This window comes from Simochromis diagramma, unplaced genomic scaffold, assembly GCF_900408965.1.
Source record: "Simochromis diagramma unplaced genomic scaffold, fSimDia1.1 OVJJ01000483.1, whole genome shotgun sequence".
NCBI lineage: Eukaryota > Metazoa > Chordata > Actinopteri > Cichliformes > Cichlidae > Simochromis > Simochromis diagramma.
Genome location: NW_024386835.1, coordinates 1,071,398 through 1,096,813, shown reverse-complemented (window position 1 = coordinate 1,096,813; position 25,416 = coordinate 1,071,398). Strand labels below are relative to the sequence as shown.

At 40.6% G+C, this 25,416-nt stretch overlaps 3 protein-coding genes across 5 annotated transcripts in view; all 3 read left to right on the top strand.

The window, feature by feature from the left end:
* The first annotated feature begins 206 nt into the window (after window positions 1–206).
* On the top strand, window positions 207–11,338 carry thumpd3 (THUMP domain containing 3). 3 transcript variants are annotated; one of them, XM_040028692.1, is made up of 10 exons: window positions 207–323; window positions 667–992; window positions 1,090–1,167; window positions 1,250–1,675; window positions 2,207–2,337; window positions 5,818–5,887; window positions 6,344–6,459; window positions 6,551–6,655; window positions 6,894–7,017; window positions 10,852–11,338. In XM_040028692.1, the coding sequence occupies exons 2-10, from the start codon at window positions 747–749 to the stop codon at window positions 11,041–11,043; spliced, it is 1,488 nt and encodes a 495-aa protein (XP_039884626.1). In that variant the 5' UTR covers window positions 207–323; window positions 667–746; the 3' UTR covers window positions 11,044–11,338. The 3 variants fall into 3 exon arrangements, with proteins under 3 accessions (XP_039884626.1, XP_039884628.1, XP_039884627.1); XM_040028694.1 differs by having other exon boundaries at window positions 287–324; window positions 656–992; XM_040028693.1 differs by lacking the exon at window positions 207–323 and adding an exon at window positions 380–555.
* Window positions 11,339–12,433: 1,095 nt separating this feature from the next.
* Window positions 12,434–19,877, top strand: LOC120731601 (prostacyclin synthase-like). Its single transcript, XM_040028695.1, has 10 exons — window positions 12,434–12,553; window positions 13,106–13,229; window positions 13,491–13,666; window positions 14,100–14,243; window positions 14,610–14,737; window positions 15,776–15,957; window positions 17,534–17,690; window positions 18,726–18,907; window positions 19,288–19,439; window positions 19,572–19,877. Exons 1-10 carry the CDS (start codon window positions 12,495–12,497, stop codon window positions 19,720–19,722), a joined length of 1,455 nt encoding a protein of 484 aa, XP_039884629.1. The 5' UTR covers window positions 12,434–12,494; the 3' UTR covers window positions 19,723–19,877.
* A 102-nt stretch (window positions 19,878–19,979) lies between these two features.
* LOC120731599 (potassium voltage-gated channel subfamily B member 1-like) overlaps window positions 19,980–25,416 on the top strand; it is a 40,865-nt gene continuing 35,428 nt past the window's right edge. Inside the window, exons 1-2 of the mRNA XM_040028691.1 lie at window positions 19,980–21,349; window positions 22,156–22,821. Coding sequence (XP_039884625.1) covers window positions 22,267–22,821 — 555 coding nt within the window. The 5' untranslated portion in view covers window positions 19,980–21,349; window positions 22,156–22,266. The remainder of the gene's footprint in view (window positions 21,350–22,155; window positions 22,822–25,416) is intronic.

The window sequence follows — 25,416 nt, the reverse complement described above, 5'->3', positions numbered from 1 at the left end:
CCTATACGATTTCTATTATAAAATTTCTAAAGCATTGTTCCTGATGATTTTTTTTTCAAGTTGCACATCATTTTTGTTCACTTTTTGTATGTATCTAAATGTTAATTTCGAAAAAAATAAATGTGTTGCTGACTTGAAGTGACTTCATTCTTTTTTCTTTCTTTTTTTTGACTTCATTCTTAACCCAGTGTGGGGTTTCTGAGATTCAACCCAGGACTAATAGCTCAAGATATGCTTTTATTTTGAAGAATGTAGACCGGAAAAAAGTGAAGCTGTTGCTGTTGTCGAGCGGAAGCAGCATGTTGTTACCTCGTGTGTGACAGGTTGGTCTTAATACATTTAGCAAACATAATACAACTTAGTCTTAAAAGGTTTTTGTGTTCAGACGGTGGGCTTGATGCATAAATAAATATTTATATGGGTTAGCAGTTAAATATAAAAGCGTGTCAGCGCCTAACGCTTCGTGGCTTTGCACGCGAAACCAACTTTTAGTCATTTAAAGCTAGCGTTAGCCAGCTAACTGAAAGCGTTATTTCCCGAGAAGTAACAATAAAGGTCTTTGCTTACAGTGGTTAGACACACAGACATTCATGCTAATTTAATGCCACTAACTATTTAAAAGACGTTTAAATAGTATAATGCTTCGTCACATATTTCTCCCTCCAGGTGAGCTGCAGTGCTTGATATTGATTGTCACAGACACAAGTATATCCGTGTCTATTGAAGATTGGGCCTCATATTAAAATATGTCCTGCGAAGAAGATGGACCTTCAGAGCAGGGCCCCAATTCCGTGGGACCATGCACCTCTTCTTCCTCAGAGACGGATGCCAAAAGTGGAGACGTGATTACTGTGACCATCGGGGCGACTGTGCCCACAGGTTTTGAACACACTGCTGCAGAGGAGGTCAAGGAGAAAATTGGGGTGGAGGCACGAATTAGCAAAGATCGCGGTCGCATATACTTTCCTATAACTACTGACAAGCTTTTCCAGGTAAAAATGTTGCCATGTTGGGTTTTTATGTCTGCTTTTTTCAAGCTTACCAATCTAAAATCATTGTGTCTGATTAACTTGGCGTTCCCTGCTGTAGGTTCATCTTCTGAGGTCTGTAGACAACCTGTTTGTTGTCGTTGAGGAATATGATCATTACCAGTTTAAACAATCCAAGGTAAACCAGGCCCGTCTTTATTCTTGATGCTGATGTTAGGTGCATGTCATTGTCAGGATAACAAACACACTGGCTTCTACAGGAGGAGACATTGATGGAGCTGCAGCAGCTCGCCTCCAAACTCCCCTGGACTAATGCCCTTGAGGTTTGGAAACTAAATGGAACACTTAAAAAGAAGAAAGGCCACCGAAAAGGAGGCAACACCACCAAAGTGAAACCTAACAGGAACACAGCTGATGTAGCTGCTGCTGACACTGAGCAGCAGCTACATCAGGTGGTGTCTGCTGCTGAAAGCCATTTGGAGGCGGATAGCACAGCTGACGCTGAGCCCTGCGAACAGGACTCGCAAGAGGCAGCGCCTGAGGCCAGAGTCATCAAGTTTCGCGTGACATGTAACAGGGCCGGTGACAAACACAGCTTTTCCTCTAATGAGGCAGCTCGAGACTTTGGGGGAGCTGTGCAAGAATTCTTCCAGTGGAAAGCAGACATGACAAAGTTTGACATAGAGGTAGGCACGCTTCAGCATTGATAGATGCAAAGTAAACACCATCACATTATATCACACAAAAAAGAGTGAAGCTTGCGAGGCATATTAGGGAGTAACAAAGTAATTAACACTTACCATTTAGGTGAAGTGTTTATATCATGTGACAAGATGAGAAAAATGCTTTAGCACCTTAAAGATATTAGAGATATATTAGAGATGATGTGTACATTTTGCAAATCACTGATCACCACCAATGTGGTGGTAATCACATCTATTAATCCACTACTTTATTACACTCTCCACCACTTCTTGCCAGCTTTTTAGTTTGCTTTTATTTATATCAAACCTTCTACTAACTGTTATTTTCAATTTTTAACGACCTGCAGATCTGTTTCTCTTAATTTAGTCCATATGACAAAGTAAAACATGTCAGTTACAGTACTTTGCAATTAATGTATTTTAATCCGTTAAATAATTTCAGCACACTCACAATGATATAATATAACATAATAAAGTGCTCCAGGACACATCAGTAATCTTTCTCTCCTATAGGTCTTACTCAACATACACAATGAGGAGATGGTGATTGGTATTGCACTAACTGAAGAGAGCCTTCACAGGAGAAACATCAGTCACTTTGGACCCACTACCCTGCGGTCCACTTTGTGCTACGGCATGCTGAGGTAAGTCTTCTAACAACAATTGCACTGTTTGAGTCCAAGAGTTGATGGGATGTGATTTCCAATAATTTATGTCACATAATGTTTTCTTGTCATACTTGCTTGAAGTGGACATGAAACACTACATGTACAAAGGCTAATTTACACCATGATGGCCTACTCTTAAAAAAAAAAAAAACCCAACAAACTCATAGTTTGAACTCTGTCTGTGAAGCTGGACTTAATACATAAATGTTTAAAAGTTTTTGGAGCATGTTAAGCACCGTCTTGTGCCAGGACAGAACATGATGTCACTGGGTTTATTGGTTGGTTGTTTGCTGCTAATAAGCTTTCGTTAGTTTATGTTTGCTAACTTTTGACAGAACTGACAACTCAGTGGAAACTCATAAGGACACTAAAACTAAAAAGCAGTTTAAGAGGGTCAGTTGTGTCCTGCCCCTGGCTGCAACAGTGAGTTTTATGTTATAAAACAAGGCTACTCTGTCCACTTTTACTCTGTCTTAGCACTAAAAGGCTCTACTAGCTTAAATGAAAATCCACCTGTCAGCCATAATGTTCGGGTTTGTAGAGAAAAGCCCATTTCAGTGAGTTGCACTGGTGGTTCACCGGACCAACAAGTTGGAGTGCAACAGTGTTCGATGTCCACAAGATGTGATCAGCACCATTTTATGCAATAAAATAGTCTTTCTTTTCTCAGGCACTCCCAAACAGCTTAGAACATAAGCAGCTACTACATCTGCATCACACCACAGACATAACTAAGCTTCTTATTGAAGCATGATTAGGAATCCTGATATCTATTAGCCTGTTTATAGAAGTCTCCTTCACATAGAGTTGGACTTCACTTTTTCTTACTTCTAGTATGATGACAGTGACAATAGTGTGAGATAAGAATTTCTAAAAAAAAATGAAACCACATTAACCTGTTTTTCCTGCCAAGATGCTGATAACAAACCTAGTTATGTTTGGGTTGGAAAATGGGCTGAGAACTCGAAAGTGCTTTTGTGCAACGTGCCTCATTCACCTGATCAAGTACTTGATTTACTTTTTCTTTCATAAGTGCTTTTTGTGTAACATTCACACTGTGATGATCGCTCTGATGGAGCAAATTGGGGTTGAGTATCTTGCCCAAAGATATTTGGCATGTACACTGTAGCAGCCAGGAATCGAACCACAAACCTTCAGATTAGTAGATGACCTGCTCTACCTCTACCTGAGCTGAGGTGGTGCGATGCTCATGTAGTAAACTGTTTGGGTGTGACTGATTTATTGCATATAATCAGTCTGATCACATCTTACAGACAGCAGCAGATTCTCTGGAAGAACCATTTATTGCTACAGAGACAGAGTGAACGTTGACAGAATATCCTTTTTTTGTCTCACTGTTTTCCAGTTAATTATCAGTTCTGTCACTAGTTAGCTAAAATAAACTAATGTAGGTCTGTTGGCAGCAACTGACCAACCAACCAATGACCCTAGTGATGTCAAGTTCTGTACTGGCACAAGATGGCGCTGCACATTGTCTAAAAGCTTTAACTTTTAAACTCTTGTTTTTTAAATCCAGCTTCACGGATAGACTTTGTTCGTTTTGTTGTTGTTAACCTGTCAGGCAACCAGAATTATGATCTGAATGCTCTGTTGTGCCAAGCACACCTGCTCTTCCAAGACGAGCTGTATACATTCTGTCTGTCTGTTGTTCATGTTTTTATTTTGCTTGCTTGTTTATTCACTTTCCTTATTATTATTATTTCTATTATCATAATTTTTCTATTTATTTCAACTACGTCAAAACTGAGAGATGGGAAAAATGTTTAGTCTGTTTGCCTGCAGCCTTTTAATTTCTTTATTTTGCAGATGTGTAGTAAACAGTGGTGCACGTTCACTGTTTGGCATAGTGTCCGATTCCAGTTTCATAGATATGACTGAGGCTCCAAAATCTTTCTGTTAAAAAGTGATGATTGTTGTGTTGATACTAATGAGGTTAGTGAAGGACTCCGACAGGTGGGTGGTGAGGCAGTCATTCTTGGCACCCTGTTGAAATGCAGGCATGTCCAACCATACTCTATTATACTAAGAGGAATTCCTCTGTGTTGCGATGTGTCTCCTAGTCATACGTCAGCCTTTATTTGAACGTGTAACAAAACACAATGAACTGTCCTTCTAACTCACATTTTCCTTAAAGATAAGAATGAGAGACAATAGATTCTAAATTCTTAAGCCTTTGAAACAGAGACGGTGATATTCACTTGAATATTTGGACTTCTCTTTGCATACATTTACAATTGTGTGGTTTGGGCGTCATCAGCATGTTGGTGACTCTTCTATTGCCAGTTAAATAAAGCATGCACACATAACATAATAATATTTGGATAAATGAATTTCAAACTGTGAACATTTACACTTCAAGTTGGGAAAAACTTGTGGTCTGGTGGCTGCTTTCACACATAAAATTATGCACATTTTAATTTCTGTTGTAAGGTTAAGTTATTGATGGTGGTTGCCATCATCGCCTCACAGCAAGATAGTCCTGGTTTTTGAACCACCGGCTACCATCCTCCACGTGGAGTCTTTCTCTCTGTGTGAGCCCTGTGGTAGATTGGTGACCTGTACAGGGTGTACATCCCCTCCATGACAGCTTTGATGGGCTCCAGCCCAACCGTGACCCTGAAATGGATGGGGAGGAGAAAAAGGAAAGAATTAACCACTGATCACTGTATACATAAAATAGGAAGTCTGGCAAAGCAAAATAATCTGCAAATGGCACAGTGGTATGTTATAACAAGAGCTTGTTTGTTCTTATCCCTGTGTTTTAATCCCACATTACCACCATAAAAGCACATTAGCACGTGAAATTCACAGGAATTCCTTCCTAATTTGGAAAAAGGTGAAAATCTGAGAAGCACAGGAATGTAGGGTTAGATTAGTTGTTTTGAAGGTGGGATTACATGAACACTGAACGGTTTCTTTAAATATTTATCCATCATTGCTCTCGGTCCCTTTGGAAAGTATCTTGACAGTGTGTATAAAACCTTTATAACACAAAACATTTCAACTGTACAAAATAATTTCTGTCAGGTTGTCCCACAGAATCAGAAAACATTGTTTATTGCAAAGCAGTGGAAATTTGTCTTAAACTTTGCTTTCAGTGTATAAAAATAAAACAAATAAGACAGCACACAGCAAGATTAAAACATCGGTTTGAAAAGGAAAATTTATAAAATTCCATTATGAGCTGTTAATCATATTAATAGCAGTTAAGATGAATGATTTCTTGGCCGTTTGGGTCCTGGATGCAGGGACCCTGTAGCAGCAGGCTGATGGAAGGAGTTAAATGAGTAGTTGTATGTGCTGACTTTATGTCTGACTGCTGAGTTGGAGCATCTGAAGCGTGTAATATTGTTACAAAGAAGCATATGAGAGGTAAATGTGATATAAGATGAAATGCTTATGAAATACGTTGTTCGTTTCCTTGTCTGTTGACAGGCTGTGTAAACCTCAGGCATCCGATGTAATACTTGACCCTATGTGTGGGACTGGAGCTATACCACTGGAGGTGAGACACAGCTTATCGTGACCCTGATAATGACCTTCAACTACATCAGTTTTTATAAGAAAGAGTAGATAATTTTGCACTACACAGTGAAAAGTGTACAAGTCAGTGCTTCCACACAGTTAGATCAATTCTCGTGGGTACCCATAAAAGAATTGGCTTGATTAAGAAACTATAGATTGCACACTTCAAATATTGTTTTTGTTTTCTGAGTCGAGTGATTTGAGCCTGCAGCAGTCTATAAATTATCTCTTGTATATTGCCATCCAAGCACCACATTCTGCAACCTTGCTATTACTGCGATATTGATCACACAACCTGGATACTGCTAAAGGTGGAGATTAACAAATATGTCTTCCGGAGACTCTGCGGAAGGCAGAATTATTCAGCGATAGCCTCAAGATCCAAATAACAATAAACTACAGGCCACTAATTGTGTATTGTTTTTCTTCTCTTCAGGGTGCAATTGAATTCAGCAGTTCATTCTACATTGCTGGCGACAACAATGACATGGCAGTTAACCGCACAGTCAACAATATATGTCACATCCAGAAACGCAGGGCCGACAAGGGCAGGTGAGAGTGAACACACAGAGAATGAGACTGAACGCAGTACATGTGGTTGATGATCCCCATAATGATGTAATCTCTCTCCGGCTTCAAACAGAATATCTGGATTGCCTATTGACACAGTGCAGTGGGATCTGTGCAGCTTACCAATAAGGACCAGCTCTGTTGATATTATCATCACTGATATGCCATTTGGCAAGAGGTACCATAACCATCAACACTAGAAGATTTGTTTCCTGTATCTAGATTTTGAATGCTATAAGTGTATGTGTGGGTTTTTTTTAATGCCTTTGCTGTTCAACACTTAGAATTAGATTGAAATCAGAAATTTAGATCACAGTATAACAAAAATGCACATGGAAGATGAGGCATGAAACCCACTTTAAAGCAAAGCATTAAAGTAGCTGTGTGATGGTGGTTTTTTTCTGTTTTCTTAAAAGGATGGGTTCCAAGAAGAAGAACTGGGACCTGTACCCCTTATGTCTCAGGGAAATGGCTCGTGTGTGCAGACCAGGTTCGGGAAAGGCTGTCCTCTTAACCCAGGACAAGAAGTGCTTTGCCAAGGTAGCCATGTTAATGTTGCAGATAATGCATATCTGGGTATATATTCTTATGAAAGTTTCCAAGGAAGTTGAAATCAGTACAGGAGAAAGACAAAAAAAATCCACAGTGCCACAAGTTTTATCTTGCTTTGAACTTTCCAGTAATTCATGTCAGATGATGTTTCCACATCATATTTCCTTAAATCTTGATGCAGACCTTGGTTGCTTGCTTTAACCTGCTGAATTTACTTGGAAAAAAGTCATTCAGAATGTCTTTAATTTGCATTTTGTGATGTTCCTGCTAACTAGGCTTTTATTTTTTCATTTTTCAATGGTACGGCTATTACAGTCATTTGTGTAAATCACCCCGACACAGAAGTGGTAGACACACCAGCTTAACAAATCACTGTTGTACCTATTTGCTGGATGTAGCTCAGGATCAGTTGCACCCTGAGCAACCTCTGATGCTTTGTCTCTGACGTCAGGGCAGGCATGCGTTCGTAGTACTGTAGAACAATACACATAAGTCACATGCTCCACCTGAGGAAGGTTGTCCTGCGTTGCATCTACACCCATTTATTATTTATTGTTTTGCAGTGAGTTTGAGATGGAGGTGTGTCGAGGTTTAGCCAATACGTGGGGTGTTTGTAAATATGTAAGTTGTCGCCATGGTGCAGTTTTAAAATTGATGCTGTCAGATTTTACGCCTTTTCTGTTTTGAAGTTCCCAGCTAGTTGCGCAAGCCTCACAAACTAACCAGAGCCTCTTTTAATCCCATTTTCTTATTGTATTACTTGCTGTCAGATTTCTGCAAGTAAGACAGTACTTGATATTTCTGGTAAAGAGAAGGCCACATTATATTCAGAGTTTGTAAAAATAAGAGGATAAATATTGTACCAAAAACATCATCAACAGGAAATAATCCCCTAAACCTTAACACATTAAACAGTGTATGAGAAAGTATGTTCAAACCTGAGGCCACAGCCCACACTGAAACCACAAAGTTACATGTGTGTTTTAGTATGTCCAGTGATGAAACGTGTTATTTTTATTTCATAGTAAAACTCTGTGCAGAAGAGATTTTGAGCCCAGTCTGGTTGGAGAAATATGTTCAGTTTCTCCAGGACTGCTTCAGTTACATTGACTTTTACTTCTTTAATAATATCTCTGATCTGCATGAACTTTACATTTGTCCCAATTATAAATCATGAGTCTCCAAAGCTGTCAGAAATTATCCCAAATATCTTCTTTATGTATGTTGATGTAGATCAATAGGAGGAATTACAGGAACAAGTTAAAAATGAGTAAAAACTTGCTAAACGTAGCTACAAGGACAGTCAGGGAATATGCTCAGTACCAGGTATTTGCTCTGTGTGGAAGGGCGTAAAGTCCCTGATGGGGCTGCAGTGCAGTGATCGTGGCCTAATTTGTTGGCTGATGGATTTTTTTTTTAACTGAACTATCACAGTGGGTGAAGGTTAATGGCATTTTAACACGTTCTTGCTTCACTATGTTGCCCTAGGGGTGCATCCTCACCATTTTTTCTTATACACTCAACACATCAAAGCCAAAATGTGATGATTCATGATTGTCATTAGGTTTCCTTTTGACTCCGCCTCCTCAGTAGTCATGAGCCTGATCACGAGCCCATAGTGTGCAAGTCGTACTGCTCAGAATGTGTAAAAGAAAAAAAAGATTAAAATGTGATGACAGATTTTAGGAAGAATTCAGCTGTTATCTCCCTTTTGCTGAGACTTTGTTTAGCAACACTGTTATCTCTGTGTGTGTGTGTGTGTGTGTGTGTGTGTGTGTGTGTGTGTGTGTGTGTGTGTGTGTGTGAGAGACCCCAACAGAGCATGCACTTGTGTTTTCTGTAAACAAATTCTAATTTAGTTGAGCTAAAAAAAAAAAGTAATACCAATACTACAGTCACTGAAATCAATATGAACAATGTGTGTCTGTGGAAAACCTGCAATCCAATCAGCAGCTAAAATATTTTAGTCTAAAGCTAAAGTGGTGGACTGACTGATCATTATTATAGACCCACACTCAGGGATGGGAATTGATAAGAATTTAGCGCTTCTGCTTCCCTTGTCGATATCACTCTATATGGATTCTCTCACTGATTCCTATTCATTTCTCATTGGCTCCACTTGAGAGTCACCACCATCACTAAGCAGCTTATCAAAGACCTCACATTTGTGCAAATTAATTGCATGCTGTGGGTCAGATGTTTGTTCATGTTGGAGCTATTTCCCCTCTTTTCTGTGATCAGCGTTGGGGTCATTAAATGGTAAATGGCCTGTATTTGTATAGCGCTTTACTCAGTCCCTAAGGACCCCAAAGCGCTTTACACTACATTCAGTCATTCACACATTCACACACTGGTGATGGCAAGCTACATTGTAGCCACAGCTGCCCTGGGGCAGAGGCGACAGAGGCGAGGCTGCCGGACACTGGCGCCACCGGGCCCTCTGACCACCACCAGTAGGTGGTGTTGCCCAAGGACACAACAACTGAGACTGTTGGAGCCGGGGCTCGAACCGGCAACCTTCTGATTAAAAGACGAACTGCCGACTCTTGAGCCACAATCGCCCTGTCAAATAAGTAATTATTTCAAATATTATACACAACGCTTTCTTAAAAGTAATGCAGTACGGTACTTAATTATTCCCAAGGGAGAGGAATTAGTAATACTACTCATTATATTATTTTCACTTTTCTTTGTAAAATGACCTGAAACGCATCGTCTCATAATTACCATTTAACAGTATAAACCTGAGTCCCACACACCAACACAAATCTTCAAAGCGATCGCCACGGAGATTCTACTTTAGAAACGTGAACAAGTAGAAATGAAGGCTTCAGCCTGACTGCTCATCACTACTTTTCTTGAACTTTAGGGTCTGGCTGCTGGGCTGGGGTCAGCATTCACTCATCTTTAACATCACTCTGGGTTCTTGGCTAGCTTAGCGTTTGTGTGCTCACAAAGAGCCAAAGTTTGCAGCACAATGCAGATGGCCTTTTTTTGTCTAAAATGCTGTCGACCTTTTAAGATAAAAAGTAATATCCACACTGTATCCATATCCACCACTATTTTCCTCCTCCGGCACATGACCGGGATGAATAGGCAGTCAGACTTAGAATTCCAAGGGACTAAATTACTGGGAACCGGTTCTCGCTTCCTGCACTGCTGACATGCCCTGAAAAAGTTGAATGCAGCGGGGAGAAGGTGTCGGATTTACATTGTAGGGTTGAGTTAAAACAGATGATTTTGCAATGTTTATGTATTGTGTTAACAATTCAACATTGTATGTAACAATAGATTGTTGTTAGTTGTACAGTGTAGTTTAAAAAAATCCTCCTCTCCTAAAATATCACATTTTCAAACCGAGCAGTACTGCAGTGAACTTTTTTTTAACCTAAAAAGGTTTGAAGGGTAACAGGAATTAACCTTTCTAACGCAGTGAATAAAATAGTGTGTGGTAAATTCCCAGCTTTACTCAATCATAAATGATTAATGCCACCAAACTGGAAAAAGCCAGTTCTGCTTGTTTGTTTCACCACTGCTATCCTTTAGCTGTTTAAAAAAAAAGGCTCATGTTTTATATGTTTACGCTGCTCTTCAAGTTTAAAAAAGTCTTTATGGTCGTTCTACTTAATGAATGATTTTTCCGGTTGAATTTGTCTTGAATTGATGTCTAAATAATCCCTCAGATGTTTAAGTAATGTGGGTTTAACTTTGCTCCGTCACGATAAAAAAAAAACCCACTTTCATTCACTGTTTGTCTATAATTTACATAAAACAAATGTCTAATTTGTTAGTTTGCCTTCATGGGATTTATGTCGTCTCCAGGCTATATCGAGGATGGGAGGGCTGTGGAGGAAGCTGCACACTGTTTGGGTCAATGTCGGGGGTTTACATGCTGGCGTTTACCTCCTCAAGCGGACCGGGGCGGTGTTTGGCCAAACTCCTGAGGATGTCCATGAGTCACGAGGAATGTCTAACACGCAGGGGGATGAAAAGGAAGACAAGGAGCTCTCCTAAGTTACACCCAGCATTTCAGTTGTGAATTTAAATTGAGCCCAGGTTAAAATGATTTTATTTATATTTAGCAATTGAATACTTTTTTTTTTTTAAAACAAGTTCTCCGCTCAAGCATGCCAAGCAATTTTACTTTGTAATTCACCAAGAAGCTGTCGTGATCTGCAGGTTTGATGGTTTTTACAGTTTTCCTAAAGGTTGTTCACCTGTCATATTACTGTTCAGAATCCTGCTGAAGGTTGAGGCTGTACCCCTCAAATTAAATGTATCCACTAATAAAAGCTCACTCATATTATCACTTGATTTAGTCATTCTTCGCACCATTTGCACCAGTTGTCTCAGTCCACTCTTATCCCAAACACAGGACAGGAAAATGTTTTTTACCCCTCAGCTGTAAAAGGCTGATTGCTGTCACTTCACCGATGAGGTGGGTGTTGTGGAAACCTAAGTTTGTGAATTTGGGAACAAGGCGACAGGATTTGTAAATTGATACCATAAGTATATCTTATGCGTTTGAATCTCAGTGACCTTGACCTCAAGGTCAAAGTCAGGTCACGTTTCCTGGGAATGTTTTGAATGCATTAACTATAAAAGGAAGTCACCTAGGGTTTTCAAGTTGTTATGGTAAGTGCACCTAGTAAGGGGGAGAGGGGTAACACTGCTTCAAGCGCTCTCGATTGGGGTGTTCACCTTCCTTTCTTTATCTTTCACAGTCAACGTGCTGACCTGAGCACAACACAAGAAGAGACATGATGAAACATTACTTAAAGAAAACAACTGCATGCATGAGTGACTCAAGGAGAGTTACAGCATTCAGCTACAATCTGGTTCTTGCTGGCAGATTTCTGTTAACCTCCAAAGAAGTGTGTAAGACTCCAAGAAGCAGGAACTACACACACTCAAGGGATATTCCCGAGGAGGAAAAATAAACCAGAAAAATGTTTTCAGTTCTTATGTGAACCTTAATTTAAAAAAAGAAGAAGCGAGCCTTAATGGAAACGTCACTTTCAGTGTTAAATTTCATGTGGACCAAACAGGTTTTGGCACCTGATATGAAGCACTGCTTACCACTTTTTCCACCTTCCCACACCTCTTACATTTTTCTTTCCATAAGTGAATAAGAAACAAAGCTTGTTCAGGCTTTTAGGGTCACCTTACTTTTTTTGTCTTTCTTATTATTCTTTGGGAGTGTCTGAGAGACGTGCAAAACCTGGTCCTAACGCAAACGAGACGAATGACGTTCGAGTCCCTCGTGTCACTGGGTCACAGTTTAGACAAGAGACTTTTTTTCTTTTTGTTGTGATGACGCCATCAAATATACAGCGGATAATGGCATGGGAGTTAACAATGACACTGTTATGACTGGGGTTGAGCAACGGGTTGGTATAAATGCAGTGTGAGGTCTCAGGGTGCTCCAGTGACACTCCGAGCGAGCGCAGACGTAACAACGCGAGATGATCTGGACCATCCTCCTGCTCGTCCTACTCATTTTTATTCTAACAAACAGATGGAGGTAAGTAACTCATTCATCCACATGTTTTGTTTATAAATGAATGACGTGCTATTGTGAAGTCGTGTTTTCTTTAATATCTGAATTTTAACGCGCAATCCCCGTGAAGTGTTACTAAAACCCGGCTTGAATTATTGGGGATTGACCAGGAGCGAATCTGTTTCTTAGTGGGGCTTTTCCCTGCTCCGGTTTGAGGAATGCTGTTAAGCTGTGTGCTTAAACAACTCTGAGCGTCACACCTCACTGGCTTTTGTTTTGCTTTGGTGAATTACGAGCGACAAAATCTATGATGTAGTTGTGACTTTTCAGCTAATTCCACTTAATGCTATTTGTGCTTTTTCCCTCCATAGTAGGCTACATTCATGAGCTAAAGATCAGTTTTCGCTACAAATTCAAACGGATGTGGAAGACTAAATAAAAAAGAAAATGATAATAATAAAAAAAGATTCCAGCTCAATTTGCTGTGAGGAGGAAATGAGTCACATATAACTGTTGCAACATGCTTTTGTAAACATTAGATTCAATGCACAATTTCTTTTATTTTATTCCCTTTAGATCCAAGGGGGAACCACCTTTAGACAAAGGAGCTATCCCGTGGTTAGGTCATGCACTTGAATTTGGAAAAGATGCATCCAAGTTCATAAATCGCATGAAGATGAAGCATGGTGACGTTTTCACTGTGAGTTATATTATATGCATTTACATATTCAAGTTTAGATGCATAAGGAACTGTGATTTTATCCTGATATAAAACGAAAATTTCATAGTTTTGTTTGTTTGTTTTAAATATACTTTTAAGTAATTTTCCATGTAGCGGGATCTTTTTACGTTGGAGTCATTCAGAGCACTTAAGGAGCACTGCCATCTGTTCAGTGCATTTTCTAAAGCATATACAGATGTTTTAAGATCATTTACTCAGTGTCCGCTTTTGGCGCTCCAGGTGCGAGTTGCTGGCCGCTATGTGACGATGCTCCTGGATCCACACTCCTACGACACAGTCCTGGGTGACTCCGATTCCCTGGACTTCACACGTTACGCGCAGGTGCTGATGGACAGGATCTTCAGACTGCGCCTCCCGTATAGCCAGCAGGCTAAATCAAACGAAATCATGAAAAGGTACTGAAGCAATAGCAAAAATCACTTTCTTTAAATTTTCAATTTCATTTTTATGTTATTTGGGAAGTGAGAATCTTCTTGGAAATTCACTGGTTAAGGTTTTCTAAGTACTAACACTGAGGATATTCCTGTAGAGCAACAGCAGCACATACTTGGAAATCTATTTTAGGTCTAACCGGCATGCACATTTTTTCATTGAAGGGTGGAGAAAATCTTTCAGCGTCATAGGTGAATTTTTGGGCACTGTGCTTCTTCAGATTGCGTCATCCATTTTTCTAATTACCCTGCCTTTATTAATTAGCTCAATCAATTTTTGTTTTCGTTTTAAAATAATGTTCGATGTTTTTAACAATCAATTATTGTCAGCTGATTTGCAAGACTAACCCTCTGCAGAATGGCGTTTAACCTTTTCTTTAATGGTTTATGTCTACAGGCACTTTGTGGGAATGAACTTGGCCACTCTTAACAGCGCCATGAGCAGAAACCTGCGAGCCTTGATGAAAGCAAAGACGACCCAGAACCAGAAAGACTGGAAAGAGGAGGGACTATTTAATTTCTCTTACAGCTTGTTATTTAGGTATGAAAAAGCCTCATCCACCCACACACGCGCACTAATGCTGTTAACTATGTCAAAAGAAGAATGTCAAAAGCTTCCGACCAAACAGTTTACACACCGATCCATCCTGTGGTCATCTGTTTGTAAACCCAGCAACAAAAATGTAGGATGACCACGCTGTGTCATAAAAATGTTTGTGGGTCACTTTTCCGGTTGAACATTTTTGGCTGATGTGAGTCAAAGGTTGTTTTAAAAATGAAAGCTATGGGGATCTTTACTGTGTCATGGGGACTAAATGGAAAAGTACCATTTAAAACTGTGTCATGTGCTGGTTATCTTCTCATCGCCCACACACTCACACGTTTTGTGTTTCTTCTTTCCGTGCAGGGCGGGGTACCTGACGCTGTTTGGAGGAGAACAGAACAACAACCCCATAGACCCTTTGAGTGTCTACGAGGAGTACAAGAAGTTTGATGGTCTTCTAGTCAAAATGGCAAGGGGCACTCTCAGGCAAGGTAAAGAGATGAACTTCAAAATCAAAGGAGCACTTTTAGTTGATTGGCTGTAGAGGTGCCAGCCTTCCCGTAAGCATAATTAGATGACACTGCAGAAATCTTGCCACTCAAAAATAATTACAAACCTTGTTGTAAGCTGTTTCATCTAGGAACTATTTACTGTTTACTGAGCTACACCCACGAGCAAAATAATGGTCCTTCAGTCAAGAGGGAAGCTGTAAATATGTCACAGGTAGACGTACGCTTCCTTCCACAGGCTGTAGCTCTGTAAACATAGCTCCCGCATGTGACTGCTTGCACCAAGGTTTGTGGATTTTGCTTTGGAGTAATTGAGTCATGATTGTGAGATATTTAAATAAATAAACCTTTATGGCATATTGGGCACCACAAGATGAGTGCTATTCCATTATATTCAAGAGAAGGTGCACATCTCAAAATGAAACCTGGATGAAAATCTTCCAGATGGATAAAGAACATTACTGTCTGGAGAAAAAAAACATGTAAATTTAGTTTTGGGTTGAGTTTTGTGGTTAACTTTTACTAAATGAACACTAAAAGAAGCATGAAGTCATGAGTCAGATGAGAGTGTTGCTTGACGTCACTGTTTACATCATGTCTCGGTTAATGTGGTTTGACATCACCACTGACTGCTCCCATAGATTTGTTTTATGGTTACCATGGTGGGGATTGCTTACTCACGTGCTTACATAGTGTCTAGGACTTTGTGTTTCTAAAACCTTCGTCATCACATATGCTGCGATGTCACTCCGCTGATAACTTACTTCATTATCACAACACAGAGCCTGTCGCCTCAGGACTTGGCCCTCGTTATTGTGTACAATTCCATCCGTTCCACCCATTACAAAAATAGCAGAGGCAGCCAGTTAAAATATTAGTGCGTACTTTTGTGCACGTATGCAATAGCGTATTTTTGTCTGGCATCTTGCCCAGTGACATTTACTGTGACCTCGTCTGTTTATATTTGGTAACATCCGTGGTTCATTCACTCACTTAATGATGTTTATGTGTGTGTAACAGAGGAGAAGAAGACAGCTCAGAGTGTTCAAAACAAACTCTGGGAGCTTCTGGCTCCAGCAGGTCTGACTGACGATTCGGGGTCCAGCCCTTGGCTGCATGCCTACAGGCAGTTTCTGCAGGAAGATGGAACCGATGCAGAGATGCAGAACAGGGCTATACTGATGCAACTCTGGGCCACACAGGTGAGTGAGACAACCTAGAAATGTTGACCTGTTTGTACAAACGAGGGCTTTTTTGGTGATTACACTAGAGCTCACTCAAAATTAATTAACTGTGCCTTTTGTGTCCAAAAAAACTTTATTTAGGCGGGACTGAAATACTCTTCTTTGGCACATGAGGGTGCTGTTCACTACAGATTACAAGGATTAAGCACTATGAGACAGATAATGGTACAGAAGCTGAGTGCACTTTTCAGTGCTGTCGCAGTATTAGATATGACTGATTAACTGCTGAGGTTAGTTTTATTCAAGAGTCAGTATGAAAATAATTAGTGCATGTGTTTGTTATCAAGTAGCGTGTACATATAAAAAAATAAAATTTCATATTTGTAAAACAAAAAGTAAAGCTGGGCTAGTGAGCTGATCTTAACTCCTTGAAGCTGGACTTTGACTCAGAGTCTTTCTCACAGCCCCGCTGGAAAGTTTATTTCATGAAAGATTTATCATATATGTGTTTTGGCCTATACAATAAGCCATTTGCTGTTTTATGTCAACCTGTTTTGTTTCTGTTTGATTCATAACACTCATGAACACATTTTCAAGTGACTCAAAAAAGAAAAATCAAACACATTTGAAAAATGTGGTCAGGATTTGCTCAACAGTTAATGCAGCAACAACAAATGGTATGTTAAGAAGCCAAAACATCTTAACTTTAAACAGTGGCGTAATTTCCAGGGTGGTTGGGTCATTAATCAGACCCAACCAATATACCCCCCCTAAAATTATATTGCATAAATAAGCTGTTGATTTTCTTTACTCATTTCAGTAATTACCTATAATACCTATACCATATTCATCTAGGAATTTGCCCAGATTTCTTTCTTTTTTTAGACTGAGATCTTGACACCCCCCCCCCCCCCTTTTGTTCAGCACAAAGTCACGCCAATGACTTTAAATATAAAGAAAATATTTGTGTCTGGGAAAGCTCTTCCACACTTAGGACTGTGATACATGGGCCAGATGTGTCCTGGCGACAAATCTTTTTAAAGGATACACAAGTGCTGTCATCAGAGATGCTTATGTTTGGTAAAGTGATCATTAATAGTCTTATTAGTGTATTTCCAATAAACTAACAGCCAATTTTGTGATAATTTATTCACTATGTTATGTTTTCCCCCTAAGATAATAGCACCATAGTTTGCTATAAAACTGAATAGCTTCAGTGTCCTGTCCTTGGAAGCAAGCAGATGGCAGGGGACCTCAGGTTTCCAATGGCTTTCCTTTTTAAGTAAACCATTACTGCACTGTGCCTCTGCCAATAGTGAGACAATCCAGACAGTGGCTCTTCTCATCCCAGACATTCTTATTTTATTATTTTCCAGCAGTGCAAATTCATTACGTTTTTTGTTTTAATGAAACTTATATTTCAATAAAAATAATGGCTTGTTATCACTTCAACAGAAGGTTGTGTAAGTACTCAGGTTGCCGTGTGATGTTTTTATTTGCCGTTACCAAATAACCACCTGCGCTGTCACTATGCAACGCCAGAGTGAGCGACCTTATCATCATCCTCCTCATGTGAGTCTTTGTTTGTTTCCAGGGTAATGTTGGTCCTGCTGCATTTTGGCTGTTGGGCTTCTTGTTGACAAATCCTGAAGCCCTGATGGCAGTAAAGAGGGAGTTTAGCCAGAACACACAGATGGAAACCACCACAGGGACTCCCCTCATGGACAGTCAAGTGAACACCCCAGTGTTTGGTAAGGGCTTTTCTCCAGCCTGTGTAAACAGTAGGTTTATCATAGTGTCAGGAACATAAACAAGATGTTTGAGTTCCTGTCCCCCTCCCTTTACGTAAACTAGCTGCCCCCACAAAAACAAAAGGTTTGAGCAGCAGGTGGAAGGGACTGCTGTGTGATGACCATAGTGGGGGCATTAGCTCTTGGCGGCATCATATATGTCCAAAAGTAGAAAAAAAAACAGTCTTAAAGTGTTTAGAGCAGTCTGACCTCTGAACTTTTGGCTCACATAGTTGCACATACACAGATTTGATTATTTGAATCTATAGCCATGTTTAATATGAGCATGTACCACTGTGCAGCACACAGAAAAAGAAAATAAATAAAAGCCTCATGTGGCTGCCCACTATTAACAAGCAGTCACCACAGTGGACAGAGCCACATATTTGATTTACACAGGATTCTCTTCCTGACATGACCCTCTCAGGGATTTGTCTCCTCCCAGTCTTGAGCCTGAGAGCTTTAAGCATTAGGCCCATGTGTTAACCACTACACCAATGAATGGCACAATAATAGACCCCCTTTAACAGGTGCATCCATCTATTTTCTCTAACTTATTCAATTCAAGGGCAACTAGAGCTTATTTCAGCAGTGAGACGCAGGGTACACCCTGGACAGACCACCAGTTTGTCGCAGGACTAACACAGAGATAAAGACAAAATTTCACACTTGCGCCCATTTTAGAATCACTAGTTAACCTGATATTCATGTCTGTGGACTGTGGGAGGAAGCTGGTATGCCCACAGAGATCCCACAGAGGAAAACAACAGAGAAAGTAGGACCCAGCAACTTCATGCTGTGAGGCGATGCTGCTAACCATCACACCACAATGGTGTGCTTTTTAAGAGCATGACTGCAGTTTGTTAATAGCAAGATGGTAGTAGCAAAAGAAATCATATAAAGTTTAGAAATACTGCAGATACTGACCATTTCTTTAATAATAATAATAATGATAATACATTTTATTTGAAAGCGCCTTTTTCAACCCCCTCTCAGATAGTGCCTTGGAAGAAGCACTGAGACTCACCGCCGGCCCGTTCATTACAAGAGAGGTAGTGCGGGAAAAGACCCTCACCATGGCCGATGGCCGACGGTACCTGCTGAGAAAAGGAGACAGAGTGTGTTTGTTTCCCTACGTCAGCCCTCAAATGGACCCTGAGATCTACCACGAGCCACAGGTTTGTCTTCCTGTCTTGTTTCCAGTCTCTAATCCATGAAAATCTCCCTGTGCTGCCAACAGGAATAGCAGTAATTATCTTATGGACTCATTGAAGGCAGAGTTAAGTGTAATTAGCACCTGCGGTTGTTTATGTAACATGGAAACAACGCCTACACAAAGCTTACCTTGTGCTACCCAGCGAGAGGTCAAGTCCGGAGCTGTGGGCCACCGAGGGATTAGCAGAGCATGGGAACAGAAAATGAGCTGATGGGTGTGGGAAGGACATAGCAGGGCATACTTAAGAAATAAATGTCAGACAAATGCCAATGCATTTGAGTGATTATTCTGATATTACTTGCATCTAATAGCTGCTTTGCAAAAACTGTGTTTCCTTTCCAGAAATACAAGTACGATCGCTTTCTGAGAGAAGACGGATCTGTGAAGAAGGATTTTTATAAAGGAGGGAAGCGGCTGAAATATTACACTATGCCATGGGGTGCAGGGACCAATGGCTGTGTAGGAAAGCAGTTTGCCATCAATACCATCAGACAGTGAGTGCCCTAGATTTATTTTTACTCTACAACTTTAGGGTCGTTGAGAGCCTCAAAACGTTCCACGCTAGAGTTTTACATTTCTGCTCCAATACCCTAATTCTGTGTTTTATCTGTGTTTTTCCTCGACAGGTTTATTTACATGGTGTTGACTGACTATGATTTGGAGCTTTGTGACCCAAATGCTCAGATGCCAGAAATAAATACCAGCCGTTATGGATTTGGGATGCTACAACCTGAAGGAGACTTGCCTGTCCGATATAAACCTCGAAATACTCACTAGGAAAATGAGCAAGAACAACAATTGTATGCACATTTCAACACAAAAACTTTGTTTATAGTGTCTCTATGTCCTTTGTAATTTTATATTTTCTTATTTATGTAATAAAGTTTGCATTTTTCTTTGCTATTTATCAATAAATATAAATAATATTGTAATCCTCTGCTGTCAGTCTTCTTTAGAGAGGGTGTTTTGGATGCCCATTCTACACCTACCATTTTATTTTTCAGTAAAACCTCATAAGACACTGAGAATTGCCTTCATTTAGGGGGAGGAAACAGTAAAAACATGCGCACTCTTTTTTGTCAGCTGCAGAGACTGAGTGTAATGAAGGGACTGCCTGTACTGTAAACAGAGCCAGTCACACATCTGTCACACTAACACACGCCTGCTGTTTGCGAAGTGAAGTTTGGATTTCTACGCTGTTTGGAAAGCAATGATCAGTCACTGGCAGGAGATGATAGGTCACAGATTGTAAAGCACTGTGCAGGTCTTCAAAGGACAACAATCTTGTGTGTTATATCACTTATTGCAAATGGAGGCGTGGCCATCTGCCACATCAGTTTGTGGTGAGGGGAGGAAGAGAGCCAGAGAAAAGTAATAACTAATGATGCAGAGTGGTCTATAAACACATAGCGAGTGAGAAAAGGTGAAGCCCCCAACAGCACATGCCTATTACAGCATAACTAAGGGTGATTCCAGGTCACCTGATCCAACCTAACTATATACTCTGTCAAAAATGAAAGTTTAAAGCCTAATCTGAAAAGCAGAGAGGATGTCTGTGTCTTAAATCCAGACTGGAAAATGCTCCCGCAGACCTCACTGTAATTGTCTTTTAAATGTTAGCCCATTGTGTGAAGATTAATGAGAAACTTTTGCAATACATCAGGCCAAGCCACAAAACCCAGACTGTCAGATTGTCCTCTCCAAGAGTGAGTTAAGTAGCTGGCCAATCTTCCCTAATGTCAAATATTGTATTTTAATATTTAGGAAGCACTTAAGGATCGAAGAGGTACTTACAGCATGTCTCTTATTTATTGTGATGTGAGTGCAGAGTGCAAGTATCGGCTTTGAATGACAAGTTGCTTGATTAATGCTCACTCCACAGATTGTCTAACCTGCATGAACTTTGTGAAAGGTTATACTTTGTCCAGTTCTGGCCAGACATGTGAGTTTTGTAGCTCTATAACACTCCAGCACGAAGCACTGATGCACTGAGCTATTACTCGCTGCCTGGGCCCGCGAGGGTTAAACTCACACAGCCTGCGCCGCTGGAGGAGCCCGAGTGAAATCAGCCCCTGCAGGATCCCGTTCACAGTCAAAGGCGCCGGCCAGCACGCACGCACACTGTGAGCAGGTGGAGGAGACACACCAGGAGCATTCCCGACTAACTCTCAGGAGCTCTACTTGTTGATTCGCTTCCGGAGCGGTGCACAGGGAAGACTGGATGTGTTGATTCCTGCAAAAAGCACTTATAGTTTTCAACATGTCGGTACGCGGCTCATGATGCCTCCATCAGCTCCCAAAAGAGAGCCGGAGAGCCGGAGAGCAGTAACAAGTTTGAACGCGTTTAGTCTCGAAATGTTGCTGATGCCGCTCCTTGAGGTGAATCGGGATATAAAGAAGACAGGTATGCGTTACGTTTATTTTTTTGTCGTGTGCGATCCTGTTTTAGTTTGTGGTTTAAGTCTTATAAGCTTTGTGATTTTGTAGCGGACTTCGAGATGCTGTGTCCTGTTCGTTTGGCGTAGCTGGCCATCGTTACAACATGCGCGAGTTCCACTTTCAGCTCATGTGGGTTACTTTAAAAATATATATGTAAATGCAGTTTTGCTGAATGAGTCAGTAGTGGTCACGGCATGTTTGACTAAAGGGGTAAAAAAAAAACAACAACTTTATTTCTCAATTATTCCTCTTTTGATAATAACTTGTCGTTATGTAAACCCCGGAAAACCTTGCACTACTGTGAGGACAGTCCACAGAATGGTCTTAGAGGATGATACAGTGTGTTATGAGCCCTTAATCAAAGTTGATAATCGGCATTAGCCCAGCTTAATATCACTCCAGAGAACAGTTCAACAACGTATGCTCATAACAACACCTAACACAAGTGCCTTTGGGCCGAGATTGATAGCTGAGACGTTTCAGCACCGGATTTCGTGGACAGCGAAAAGACGGCGGTCCTGGGAGTGATGGACGTTTCAGCACCGGACAGCGCTCGCAAGTGGAATCCAGTTTATCATTGACTCCGCTCCCCCACCCCGCCATCCTTGTCAGCAAGAAAAGCGGCTGTGCCTCTTAAAGCTGATTAAAATATCTATTTGGTTCTCTGATGAGTGGATAAACCACCTGACATTGCTATTGTAGGACACCAGCAGTGCCCGTTCAGCAGCACCCACATTAATTTCCCCCCCTTTTTCTTCTTCTTTTTGTCAGGCAAAAGAAACGAAAGGGGACCCTGATGCGGTCATCTCCAGGACCATGTTCTTTTAATCCACCATCCTGCATCTTCCAGTGTTTTCAAGTGACCCAGTGACTTGAGTGAAGATGATCAAAACAGGACCTCGGTTGGGCACCACGCTGCCGCCGGATACAATTGACATCATCCGCAGCAAGACCCACTCCCGCCGGGTGAGACTCAACGTTGGGGGTCTTCTCCACGAAGTTCTGTGGAGGACTCTGGATAGGCTGCCCCGCACACGTCTGGGCAAACTACGAGACTGCAACACCCACGACTCTATCTTGGAGATATGCGATGATTATAGCCTGGATACCAACGAGTACTTTTTCGACAGACACCCCGGCGCCTTCACCTCCATCCTCAACTTCTATCGCACTGGGAAGTTGCACATGATGGAGGAAATGTGCGCGCTCTCATTCAGCCAAGAGCTGGACTTCTGGGGCATCGACGAGATCTACCTTGAGTCCTGCTGCCAGGCCAGGTATCACCAGAAAAAGGAGCAGATGAACGAAGAGCTCAAAAGAGAGGCCGAGAACATGAGGGAGAGGGAAGGAGAGGAGTTTACTACCACGTGTTGTTCCGAAAAGAGGAAGAAACTCTGGGACCTCTTGGAAAAGCCAAGCTCATCATTTGCTGCTAAGGTAGTGTGCCACTCAGCATTTTTTTTTTCTTACAGGTGTTCACTTTGGCACAGGAGATCAAGTGAAAGTAGTGGGTATACTGAGAGATTGTGGCATTAGCAAACAGCCAGCAAGGCTTCTGTCGCTTAAGTTTTAGATAATCGTTTCTCCATATTTGGATCCTGACGACTGAGGTTTAAATTTAGAAATCTTCTAAAGACAAAAACAACAACAAACCAAAAAAAGAGAGGACGTGAATTCCAGTTTAACATCCAGAAGCTGGCGTAAATCTCTCTTTGGGACTGATTTGATCTAATGTCTGACTTTCTTTTGACCTGAACCAGGGCTTTTAAGCTGTCACTTCCCGCAGCTGTAGCACAGAGGGGAGAAAGAATGAGCGATGGATAGAGAAAAAGGTGTTGTTGTGCTCAAGAGGTGAACTTCAAAGCTGTCTGCAAAGTTGCTTATTCATCACTCTCTATTCAAATAGTATAGCTGTGGAAACTAATTTTGTTAGCTGTTCTCTGATCAATAATCTAATGCCAACCAGGTGCGCTTTCCTTGGAGAAAGCGCCGGATGCTGTGTTCTCCGGTGAGTCAATTAAACCTCCTTTTGTCTTTTAGCATGAAAACATGACAACTTTCATTATTCCCCTTCACAGGTTCCACTCTAGTGTCTCCCGCGGTAATTACTGAATGTTTGTTTTAAATGGCAACAAAGAAGATGAAGAGTTTCATCAATGTCATAACTGCGAGAAGCCCCCATGTATTTTGTATTTTTAGACATCATCACACAACACCTCCTCCTTCCCACTGTCACCCCTCTTGGCTTTATTAGCCACCTCTGTCTCATTTCCAGTTTAGTATTCAATCTTCCAGCTCATTAACAGGCTCACAACACAGTGCAGGAACAAGAGAAGTGCGCTCCTCTGGATCGATGGATGTTGTCGTGTTAACAACTTTTTTAAGTGAACCAACTCGCCAAAGATGTGACTGAATCAGTATTCAGAGTAAATGTTAAAAACAAAACCGGTTCCATGTTAAAGTGTGGGTTTTTGTGAATTCTGCAAATTCCTGTTTAGTGTCTATTTCATTACTAAACAGGGTGAAAAGGAAGTTTTTCCAGACTGAATTTACTTCCACTTTTGTGTCATCTCAAAATGCCTGAAATATATCTGGAAGACAGGAGAATGCCTCCCCTATGGAACAGCACGCTAAGTATTTTAGAAACAAAAGATCTCATGGCAATATCATTACTCAAAGAAATCTCAAACACCTCCTTGAAACAGGGGTTCCTGCATAATTTATGTAACTCGTCTATTCAAAGAACCTACTCTATCTCTGACCTTGAATTTCTGAAGCTCCTAATTATTTGTCTTTAATATTCAGCCACATTGCTCAAAGAAATTATGTCCCATTATGACACCACCCTCCATTTCTATGCCAGACCTTCTGTCAACACTGGAACAAGCAAGCATTCTTTGTTCTTCATGTCAAATCCCATTAACAATGCAGTTTAAACAGATCATGTTTGAAAACACAACAAAATCTTCCTATCTCCAATGAAATGTTTGTCACTGAGGGTGTTCTAATTTTAGTGTCTGGCCACATATTTGTGACCATGGCAAAAATCTGTAAAGATCTACCAAGTACATTTTGATGAGTAGCAATTTCTTTCTTTCTTTATTTACAGGTGATAAATAACAGCCTTCCCCGACTCACCAGTTTAGCAGGCACTCTTTGTTAAATGTTCACATAGAAACATTTCAATATTTATTAGCACCACCCTTTACACTTATTGTTGAGACTGCAGTATTTAATTATAACTGAAAGCCATGTTAAAATATCACAACCTCAGCAACTGCAAAATCATTTTTACATTTACATTTTTACCTGTGATTACTTATTAAAATAGTTTGTTCCCATTTCTTCAGATGATTCTATGTAAAATGCCAAATATCACAGTTTGACAGGCATAAAATAGTGTATTTGCACCAACAAGGTGATTGCCAAAGAGTTATTAGCCAAAAATTTGGCATATCTCAGCTCGGTGTGCAGTGTTGAGAAACCTAGACAAATGGAGGACAAACAAAGAAGTGGCAGGGCTAAAAAAATCGAACAAAAAAAAGACCAAGAGGAGATGAAGAGTATATGAAAGTCATGTCCTTAAGAAAATATCCAGCAAAGACCTGACATGGAACCTGAAAGATGCACCTGGCCCTTCAGTTGATCATCTACTGTTCAGTGAAGCCTCATCAGAAATGTTCTCAGTGGAAGGGCAGCTGCCAAGAAGCCATTCTTAAGGAAGAGAAACAGGTAGAAAAGGCTGAGGTATGCCGCATTACACAGGACCGCACTACGGAGTAAGAAACCCAAATTTCAAATTTCATTGTACAAAGGAGGTCAGGAGAGAGAGATGTTTAACAGCAAGTGTCTACAGCCATCTGTTAAACATGGCAGGGTGAAAATATAACAACTAAACTAAAAGAGCGACTCAAAGAACTAAATAAAAATTAGCTACCAGCCTTATATGTTATATTCCACACCTTGTGAATGTAAACAAATTTAACAGGTTTTATTAATATATTAATACATGGAATAATAAACTTGAGCACA

Coding starts and splice junctions, on each gene's coding strand:
- thumpd3 (XM_040028692.1), top strand. CDS start 747: ATGTCCTGCGAAGAAGATGGACCTTCAGAGCAGGGCCCCAATTCCGTG. Junction 1,168..1,249: donor ACCAGTTTAAACAATCCAAG/GTAAACCAGGCC, acceptor TGGCTTCTACAG/GAGGAGACATTGATGGAGCT. Junction 5,888..6,343: donor CTGGAGCTATACCACTGGAG/GTGAGACACAGC, acceptor TCTTCTCTTCAG/GGTGCAATTGAATTCAGCAG.
- LOC120731601 (XM_040028695.1), top strand. CDS start 12,495: ATGATCTGGACCATCCTCCTGCTCGTCCTACTCATTTTTATTCTAACA. Junction 13,667..14,099: donor TCAAACGAAATCATGAAAAG/GTACTGAAGCAA, acceptor TTATGTCTACAG/GCACTTTGTGGGAATGAACT. Junction 14,738..15,775: donor AAGGGGCACTCTCAGGCAAG/GTAAAGAGATGA, acceptor TGTGTGTAACAG/AGGAGAAGAAGACAGCTCAG.